Raw genomic sequence first — 11,019 nt, forward strand, 5'->3', positions numbered from 1 at the left:
GCAATAGGCAAGGAAGTGCTTCAGCTATTTTGTTCTCACATATATTATGGGTAAAACTGTATCTCCAAAGCATGAATACTGAAATTCTAACCCTCAGTATCTGTGACTGTGGCCATTTTTGTAAACAGGGCCTCTGTTGATGTAATCAAATTGAGATAAGGTATTACTCATGAAGGGAGCCCTTCAGCCAATGACTGCTGTGCTTCCTCAGAGGCAGAGGTTCAGAAACACAGAAACAGGGAAGAGCCTTGTGGTGGCAGAGGTAGACACTGAAACAATGCAGCTACTGACCAAGGGACACCAGGAGCTGACAGCTGCCACCAGACGCTGGGGAAAGCAAAGAGAGTTTTGCTTTGGAAACTTCATAGGAACTGCCATCCTCCCAACAACTTCATGTCATCCTCTGGCCTCCAGAACCATAAGAACACAAGTTACACTGCTGAGTCACTTTGTTTCAGCAGGCATAGAAGTCACTAGAAGTTAATACAATATGTAACTGGAAAATCCAACACATAGGAAAGTAGAGTTGAGAAATCACAGAAACTCGATATTAATAGCCCTCTCTGAGCACCTGGTCAACTCCCTGATGATTGTTTGTTTTCATTAAGGAAGCCAATAAATGATCCTATCCTATTTCTAAATCTTTATGAAGTTTGGGTTATTAACCTTATCAGGATGTAGGATAGGTAGGTAGGTAGGTAGATAGATAGATAGATAGATAGATAGATAGATAGATAGATAGATAGATAGATAGATGTTCACACAACTATTTGGAAAATATAATAAATAGACACATTGTGTTTATACAAAAGAAAATGTCCCTCTACTTTACTGTAGAGACAAACTTTAATCACATGTAATGGGCCCTTGGGGGTTATTTCCTCCTGAGTAAGCTGTAGTCATAGATAAATAATCACAGCTATCCTTACATTTTGATCAGAACTTCTCAGTGGCCAGCTGAAAACATGAGAACTAGTTTTCATTCCTAAATTACATATTTCACTGATTTCTATCAGAGGAATATTAGTCTTTCATTCAGTTTGCTACACAGAAGTGAGGTAATGATAAATCTGTCATCATTACAATATTTTGTGGTAAAATATTAATCGTGTTACTAAAATTTTCACCCAAGAAGCTTCCTGCTGAAGAGATAGGTATAACACTGACCAGTATGCCTAAGAAGTTAATCCTTCTTTTTACTACATTGATTTAATTATTGTGAGAAGAATGCTTTCAACAGTAAGAACAGTTAGAACAGAATGATATCCACATTCTTTCCACTCCAGAAAGGTAATTGTCAGTGGGGGCCCATCCTCCATCCCGGCCAGCTTTTTCTCCCCACCAACACCAGAGAGTCCCAGCTGAGTCAGGGAGGCAAGAAGCACATCCTATTTCCTACTTGTGATACACTCTAAGATTCTATCTCAAGTTCACTTATGGCCTCATGGGTTCCAAATGACTAGAATAGATATAACCACACACCAGAGACTTACTCTGAGGACTTCCATCATTTAATTTCATAAAGAACAATCATAAGTAGCATTCAGTCTCTTAAAAATGAAATTAAGGCAAGAGCTTGTGTTGTCAAAAATGGTTCTTGTAAGCAAATATGAAAAGAACTTTCTCTGCTGCAAATGTTGCCTGAGTCCATGAACTAATGAAAAAAGGTATTGCAGATGAGAATTGAGTTCATTATGCTGTATTAGTACAGTCCCTGTGTCAGCTAATCTTTTTTGTTGCTTTCACCAGAGGCATTGTAAATACATTTAAATATCATAGCTAGGTTTAAAGTTTAAAAAAGTAAAATTGTGGGTTTTCTACAGTTCAAGGATTAGCAAACAGATTCTTTTACCTGGAAAGATGTTATTTGATGGCGTCAACTGAAATTCTTCATTCTTCATTTTATGTTACTAAAGGCAGGTGTCAAAATGCTATCTTGAAAGCATTAAATGGACACAATCACCATTCACTGAGCTAGTATTTGCTAAGTGCCTCATACCATATAGCAGGTTAAAATCAAATGAAATGGGCTAATGAGTCACAAGGCACATGCTTGAGAACCTGGGATGTAGGACAGAGAGCGGGGACTCATGGAAAACACGAAGTGTTCCCAGAAGGGAAAATCTAGGAGGTGAGTCATGGTGTTTGGTTTTGGACAGCCAGGAAGTAGTTTGAGCCTCTTGTGGCTCTGGGTAGGATGCAGAGAAGTGGACACCAGAGGATGGATGGAGAAAAAGTGCATAGCACTTATATTTCCTTTCTCTCAATCTTTGTCTAAGGGAGGTCAAGTTTGAAAAACAAGGCAGGGGCCGGGGAGATGGCTCAGTAGAATAAGTGCTTTCCTGGTAAGCACAAGGGCCTGAGTTCAATCCCTGGTTCCACCAAAAAAGAAGAAAAACAAGATACATGTCATTCTTGTGCACCCAAATTTTCCTTACCAATTGGGGTAGACAGTATGAGTGTTACCTCCATTCTCCCAACTAGACAACTTCATTCAGATAATGAACTGTGTATTGTGATGAGGAGGCACATGTTGGGCTGTAACAGATTTTGGAACAGTGGTAAAACTACTCTGACAGTCCCCTGCTCAGCTCACATCTTTTTCAGATGTACACCTAGAGGGCTTCTGAATTAAGTGTCCTTCTGAGGAGAAATGATTACTTATTTTTACCAAGCTATTTTTTATTTTATTTTATGTATTTGGTATAGGGTTTCACTATGCAGCTAAGACTCCAAGTGATCCTCCTGTTTTCAGCCTCCCCAGTGCTGGGATTACAGGCATGTGCCACCATGCCTGGACTCAGTAGCCCGCCCAGCATACTCAAGGGCAGGGCTGGCGTGGCACATGGTACCATGTGCTCCTGGAGACCAATCCCAGCCCCTGAACTTGCCTATGCAGGTGCTTAGTCCACCGAGCTATCTTGCTGGCCTTTTGCCAAGTTCTTGACCAACAGATTATTGTGGTTTGTGTCTAGATGTCCCCCCACCCAAAGCCTCATACAGTCATGGGTGGGAGGTTTTTTGTAGATGCCTAAATCTAGAGTTTGTAATTGATTCATGATCTGATGATGGGATTAAGGGCTCAGTGTTGCACCCACCCTAGGGCAAGTAGCCTGCACACGATGTAGGGACAAAAAACGTCTCGTCGCTCTCTCTTTCTACTGCCATTGTTGCTTTTGTTTTCCTCTGCCACTATGAACTGTTGCCCCATGTACCACCCTGCTTTGGAGCCAGATGATTATGGACTGAAACCTACATAATCTGTGAGCTAATTAAATCTTTCCTCCTTTAACTTTGGGTGTTGGGTCTGTCTCAGCAATGAGTGAAAAGCAGCTAAGATAAGACTGTTGAGTTCAAGGTATACATGCCTTGCACCCTGGAGCAGCAGAAGGAAGGAAGACAATCACCTAACACTGCCTCCCCACTTCACCTTGTAGCCTTATCACCATCTAACCAGGGAAGTAGGGAAAGGCCCCTTTCTTCTGACTTCAACATCTAGGGGGCCTCATCCCAGTGAGTATTCAAGAGTACCTGTGATAAACTGGTACTTAATTCTGTCATTTTATAAATAAAATAATGTAAATTAGACTTCCAAAGAAACGGTTCCTATATGAACTTGTTGATTTAGCTACTGCTGTTTATGCATTCAACGTGGAACACTAGCATAAGCATAATACCTCAAATTTACATCGCACGGACAACCCTCCTCTCAGTTTCTTAACCTATGAGCTCTTTGTTTTTTTCATATAATCACCTTAGGAAGTGTCTGACTTATCTGAATTCATGTTGCTGATTTAGAGGAAATGAAAATAAAGCAAATGTCAACAATTGTGCTAAATCTCTTTTTGATTTTCTTGTTAATTATCTCTCTGCAGTTTCTGAACAGCTGGACACATCTAGTCATATTCTCAACAGTAGTTTGAATCATTTCTTTGAAGACTGATTATTGTAGGGATATTGAAATATAAACACTGGAAATCAATTTTCCTCAAATTTGGAAATTCTTCTGTATAATACAGAAACCCCCAATGGTTTCATTCCTGTTCCAGCTTGAATATATAATATCTATCATTTATTTATTACAATCTGAATAGAACTGAAAAAGCAATCTTTCTTAGCAGTGTTACTAGAATATATTAAGCCTGGTCAAATAAAATGATGTATTTATATTTCGCATTTTATTCTGTTAAAAGCAACATGGTGTGGAAATGAATAATTCAAAAATCCCTAAATAAAAAAATTCTTTTTCCTGTCACTTATTTCACCAGTGTGTTAGGTCTTTCACAAAATAACTCCAAAAATGTGCAAACAAAACCTTTGATATTTGAGACAAAAATCCAACAGCCGTTTTGTGGGTTTTTTTTTTTTTTTTGTAGACTCCAGCATTTTTATGACAAACAAGTGTGTCAACACCTTTCATATAGAATCAGTTTTCTATTTTTATTTTTAAATTCTAGAAACAGACCTAAGAAGGCAAAGACTCAGAAATGAAAAATTCCTTCAGGACAGGGATCTGATACTGCTTGTTTACAGAAATTGAAAACAATCCTGTATATATAATAGTAATATTAAATTTTATTTTCTTCTTAAAAAAAATCGCAGTTGGACATTTGAACCAAGGTTGGTTGTGTGTCAAGGATTGACTTTCCATTTTTATAGTTACAATCCATCTCCACGATATCACCAAAGTGCATTAGCTGCTTAAACAATAAATTATGTGGAAGCATTGGTGCCATTAGAGGCAGAAGATGGACTGGAGACCCTGCTTGCTGCACGATGGCCTACTTGATAACTTTGTTGTAGCCTTCTCCTCGCTTGGCTTCTAAATGTCCGGCTGATGGCTTCCTCACCAGCTGCGCTTCCCTGCCCCTCCCTGCTCCCAGATCCGGGCTTCAAGGGTTTCAAGAACCTAAGAAATGCATTTGCCAGGCAAGCCATAAGGACCAATAGCATCATCTGATCACTTCAAATCAAGCAGAGACAAATGCTCAAGAATGACAGGTACTTAGCCCAGGGAATCAGTTGCTTAGGTTTTGGTGGGAAGAAGAGGTCTAGCCATGGGGCTGGAAGCCCAATTGGAACTGCGCGGGGGGAAGAGGAGAAGGTTGCTGGGCACCTAGCTGAACCTTGTCTTCCTCACGTGCCTTCAGTCACTTTCAATTATTCACAGGGGTTTCCCTACCAATTAAAATTTTCTAGTGAACCCACCCATAACAACCAGGGTGGTGCCTCGCCCCTCTTCCAGTCATCTTCATCATTTTTGCCTTGTTTAAGATGCTAGTAATTTAACATCTGCACATTTCCATCTTTCCACAAATAAATGTATTTGGCCTCCAGCCCACCTCCACCCAGCTCACTTGGATTTTAACAAGAAATGATAGCTCTGAAGGGCACGCACGAGGAAGCACCCAGCATTCCTAGATGCCCTTTGCCCATTCTCTGTAGTGCTAGACAAGTAGCAGCTAGAAGTGTCCCTACCGACTCAGTCACCCTGTCTGGGGGGACAGCATGGCTGTGACAACACAGGAGCTGAGAGAGCTGGAGCCGGGGCGTGCAACGGAGAAAGAGGAAAACCTCGGAACCCAAACAGGCAGCGAAAAAATACAGAGAACAGAAACAGCAGGGAAGGAAAGTGCAGTGAAACTGAGAAATAAACGAGAACTAGAATTGTTACAAAGACAGAAGCCACAGCACGAAAGCAGAGATAAACAGCACAGAAGGGAAGGAACGCATGGTGGTATCAGAGAACCCAAGGAAGGAAGTCAATTCCCAAGCAATGGGTGGGGTGAGGAAACAGTCAAAGGCTAGGATGGAAGATAATGACAGGAATTGCACCTCGGACTGGCACGGGGGACGGGAACAACAGGGGAGGAAGGGGGAAAAGAAAACTAGAAGCAGCAGCGCAAAAGCGAACGCTCATAAAAGAGACCGTGGCCACCGTTGTCACAAGAAAAACAGGTGCTGAAAGTAACTGTTTTCTGAGCGTTGGGGGAGGTCGCGGGGCCGGCCATCCCCACGGCTTCGTGCCCTGCCCCGGGACCAGCGAGGCCGCCCATCGCAGAGGGACACAGCTGGATGATTTGGGAGCTCACTGCTTCTAGGGTACCACCCCGAAGGAAAGCCCCAAGCTGTCAGAAATCTAACTTTAGCGATGTCCTTAAGCGCTCCGAAACCCGAGCCGCAGGTCTGGGACAGCAGTTTTATGAGTTGAGCAACAGTCTGTCCCCTTGCGTTTGCCTTGGTGGCTGTCTGGGGGCGAGGCGACAACGAGGACTTCTCATCTGTGTCTGGGGACTTATATGGGCTGGCAGCCCCGAGTGGACCCCCTCTCCGGGGAGCAAGCCTGGGACGCACCCCAACTCCTTCCCACTGTACTTACGTCCAGGAAGATCGACATGCCCTTGGACAGCTGCAGCGCAGAGCTGAGCTCTTCCGAGGAGTTGTTGGAGGACGGCGATGTCTCCCGGGACTCCTCCATCCTGCGAGCTGGACGGCACAGGCGGCACGGCCAGGGAGGATGCACCGCGGGCCAGGCGCTGCCGCGGGCTGGGGATGGGGGGGGCGCGCGCTCGCTCCCGCGCCTCCCGTGTCCGCGCCCGCGCTCGCGCCCGCTCCCTCTCGCCGCCCCCTTCTGCGGGGACGCAAGGATCACTTGTTCCCGCACTTAGCAACAAGCAGGCGCCCTCCTCCGGGGACGCTCTGCGCCTGGGCACTGGCGCCAGCCGGAGGGCCCTGGGCTCCCTGCGCATCCTACGACGGTCTTAGGGGCCAGAGAGGAAGACGGAGGTCGTCCTGATGGAGAGGGATGATTACAGAAAGAAGGGCGAAGTAGACGCCCCCCGGGCTCGCCCCAAGAAGGAAAACCTGAACACAGAGACGCTGCCTATTGTGCTTTTGCCCCGCACTGGACCCTCTACCTTAACCTCCAAAAGCAAGAGGATTCTTGCATGTCACCAAAGCAGAGGCGCTCCTTTCTGGAAACCATTCGGACCTGAGTTCCAACGCTGCCTTAGACTTCTTACCTTGTCATCCTGAAAGTTACTAAGTAATTAAGCCTCAGGTTTCCTAATCAGTAAGATGGTCGCAATGGCGGTCTCTACCATAAGGAGGTGTGGTGATGTTGTCAGGTGTAGGTTACAAAAGGTAAGGAGATGGTTCTCATCTTGTACGTTCCCTTGCATAGCCCTGAGAGTGGCTACCTTCTTAGACTGTGCACCCTAGGCTGTCCTTCACCTCAGCACCCTCCAGCCCTGCACTGTGGTCTGCTGCTTACAAAAACAAATCCAAGGCTCTCAACTCTGGGTGTGCACTGGAATCCCCTGGTGTGTGTGTGTGTGTGTGTGTGTGTGTGTGTGTGTGTGTGTGTGTGTGTGTGAATAACTTTAAAATGTGGCCACAAGTTCCTATGAAGAAATGACCCTGCTTCAAATCTAGAAGATTGCATCTGCCAAGGCAAGGTGCATGAGAGGCCACATAATCACATGTTTTTTGTGGAATAATGACTTCTCCAATCCTAAGCATCCATCACAGGAAATCTGACTCCTTAAACCACCTCACTTCCAGCAAGCCCAAGCCGAATGGACAGGCAGACACCAGCACCAAGCTGACAGTAGGTCTGGCTGACCAGAGACTTTGCTCGCCCCAATCTAGTGAAATGTCCTAGAGAAACCTCCAGGTGATTCTAGCCCCCACAGATCTTTGAGACATCTGTCACCATTCCTCTTGTCTCTACTAAGACCTGGGACATCACAGACATCAGAGTGGATGACAAGACTATCAAACTGTGCCATTAAAATTTTTGACCCCCAGAATTTGGGAGCATAATAAAATGTTCCTTGTTTTAAAAAAAGCTAAATCTTGAAGTTTGATTTTTAATGCTAGTTACTGAAACAAGTTTTTTTTTAACCTGACCAAAAAATGACAAATTGACTCAACTAGTATGTCTGGGGATAGTTCTTTAGTTTTGTTTTTAAAGCTCCCAGGTGATTGTGACATGCCAGATTGAGAATCACTGATTATAGTAGAGATATAGAAAAAAAGTAAAACAAGGTATCAGAAGACAGGCAAAAGCTATAGAACGAAGACCTGTGAAGACCGTTCTTCAATAGAATTTTGTATTTAATTGGTAGAGAGTTAGAGACACTAAATTTAATCAGGGGAGCTATTGATTGGAGCTATGCTTTAAGCAGTAGTAACCTGGCACCTTTGCATGCTTTTACCTCATTAACTGCAAATTTCCTTATCTGAGCAGCTAGTATAGACCCTTTCCTTTGACGATTTCTCATCAAAAGAAAATTAAAAATCGTCATGAAGAAAAGACTGACCAAACCATCAAATAAGGGCTGGTCATTCATGTCACTGGAATGAGAAATGCTGACCATGCACATTTAAGTAACTAAGATTATGGAAATAACACATTGTTTGTTCCTGCTATCATCTAGAGGATTGAATAGATGTTCGGGCAACAAGCACAGTTTAAGTCTGACCCTTTGAAGCTGTGTGGTTTCCTTGGCTCTTCAACACAGCACGGTGCATTATAATATTTTTATACTAATCCCATGGTAACAAGAACAAGTGATGAAAACTTCTCTGATTATAAATGAAGAACAGGAGAATGATCATTAGTTATCATTCAAAACAAGGCAGCTATTTGTAACATTTCGGTAAAAACAGTACTTTTCTTTTTACTGACAGTGCAGGGCACCTTCTGTACCTGTAGTTTTGCTTATTTCCTTTAGGGGTATATCAAGAAGAAATGGAAATTATTAAACAGTCAACTGGTCGTTATTCATTTTTATGGTTTCTGCGTGAACTCCATGATGAGCTCACTTCCCTATATAATGGAAATGCAATATTCATGGAAAGCGTCACTAGAAATGGATGACAATTAGATTTCCATTCACAGCCAAATTCAGTAGGCTCTACATAGTGGTAACCAAACATATTTTTGGTTTTCTTTTTATCGAGACAGCATGAAGTTTTGAAAACTGTTTTCACACATCATTTTTCCTGAAACACAGATGCTATATTGCAGTGCATAGTATCAGTTGCAAACAGGAGACAGCAGAATTTAGGGAAGAAATATATCTTCTTACCAACTGCTCTGTGGCAAAACCCTGAAAAAAAAGAAAATGTAGATTCCAGCTCTCAGGCTTCCTACGGTAAGACTTTGACAAGAAAGCATTTCAGGCAATGTTGGCCATGTGGGTCTGTATTGTATTTCAATCCATCTCTGCTTCATGGAGTAACTATTATCTAAAACATTTCAGACAGCCAGGAATCTATTTTACTTATACTTTAAATTCTAGGGAGGGCTGTCCTTTAGCACAGTGACTCAGAACCCTTTCAACCGGGTTAATAGAAGTTTCTGTTGCTTTGACAACGTAGGATCCAAACCCTCTTTCTCTCTGGAGCTCTGTCCCGATGATGTGTCATGATTCAGATCAGGAGCCACCTCTTTGAGTAAGGATATGACCCTGGTGCCACTCCCACAACAGCTGGAGTAGAGACTGAAATTTAGGCTCAACCAATATAATACTTTACTTGGGATTTTGAATCTGCATCAAAAGACAGAAAAGGAAGCTTGTTAATGCAATGGGCACACACAAGGGACTGTCCAAAGGGCACAATGCCAGTGGAGAGCTGAAGACAACTTATCTAATTTGATAAAGGAGCTTCGATTTCAGTAGCCCTGTCCTACAAGCAATTCTTTCTGCAAACTTCCTGAGAAAGATAGCAACTTTCCAAAACATTACTTGCTGATTCACTTTACTTGGTTGGTTGTCGACACTTGAACTTTTACTAAACTATTCAATCTAAATTTCTCCTAATGAAGTGGGCCATATGTTGAGTCATAGAAAAAAAAAAACTGGCTTAAAAAATTAGTGCTCTCCAAACATTTGTTCAGTGTCTGCTTCATCTCAGGCAACTGCCAGACATCACTGGGGAAATGATGAAGTCTGATCCTTCCCTTGGCAGAACATACACAACTTAAAAAGATAGGATTTTAATAATTTTAATGTAGCAAGACAGGAGTAACACCAGAGGTTTTTAGTGAGTGCCACAGGAGAACAGAAGAAGGGACTTCTACCCCAGTAGTGTCTGTTCTGCATGACCATTTATGTTGTAGTAGAAAATGCCCTCCAGCCCCAGCTAGACTACTTCTGTTGGCTGGCTACTAATTCCTGTTGCAGTTCTAGTTACTTGTGTCTCTTAGAAATGGGTGGTCACTGTGATGTGAAGCTGTGCATTGCGATGCATATTGTAAGAGCCAATCTCCAATTGACAAGCCATTCTGCCTCTGTACTTCCTGCTTGCTTATCCCATATAAGCCCTGCACCAGAAGAGATCAGGGCCCAATGTTCTGGGAATGATTCCACTCACTGCCTGTTAGCATAAATAAATCTACCTCCAAATCCTGGGTGTCATTTCAGTGTTTCTGTTTGCTCTTGCAATGCAACTACAGATGTCAAAATTAGGATTTAGGAGTGGGAAGTCCCATGTGATGAAGTTATTAATCAATAGTGGGCATTTGCCTATGAGTTGTTTTAACCTGAGGATGAAAGCTTTTATTTATACCATTGTATGAGTAAAATAAAATCCACATTTATTCATTTACTTGCAGGTCTTTCATCTTAAAATAACCAGGAAACTTAAGCAGTCAATATCCTTCATAACTCTTTCTGTTGTTATGGTTAATGTGCCCAACCTTCTTCTTCCTCAAGGGCAAACTTTCTCAACTGTAGAATCACTGACAAAGAATTAAGCAAAAAAGGAGTTGGAAAACACTAGACAAGAAAAAGCTCTACAGAGTTAGGCACCATCAACCACACTAGCACCATTTCTTTTTTAAAAAATAATTTTATTGAGAAACAAATAGCAATGGGACAGTTTCAAAACCAATTACTAACACAGTTTCAATAATTAATACATTGCATATTGTTGTCTTAGTGTTTATTCATTGTACAAGATGCAGACATGATATCCTGTCCACAAACACTATTAGAACAAATCTCTCTA

The 11,019-nt window shown here is 42.5% G+C and overlaps 1 protein-coding gene across 1 annotated transcript in view; it reads right to left on the minus strand.

The window, feature by feature from the left end:
* Positions 1–6,478, minus strand: part of Necab1 (N-terminal EF-hand calcium binding protein 1) — a 170,743-nt gene extending 164,265 nt beyond the window's left edge. Inside the window, exon 1 of the mRNA XM_004641319.2 lies at positions 6,380–6,478. Within this exon, the coding sequence (XP_004641376.1) occupies positions 6,380–6,478 (99 nt within the window). The remainder of the gene's footprint in view (positions 1–6,379) is intronic.
* Between the last annotated feature and the right edge of the window lie 4,541 nt (positions 6,479–11,019).

Source organism: Octodon degus, unplaced genomic scaffold, assembly GCF_000260255.1.
Source record: "Octodon degus isolate 3935 unplaced genomic scaffold, OctDeg1.0 scaffold00134, whole genome shotgun sequence".
Lineage (NCBI taxonomy): Eukaryota > Metazoa > Chordata > Mammalia > Rodentia > Octodontidae > Octodon > Octodon degus.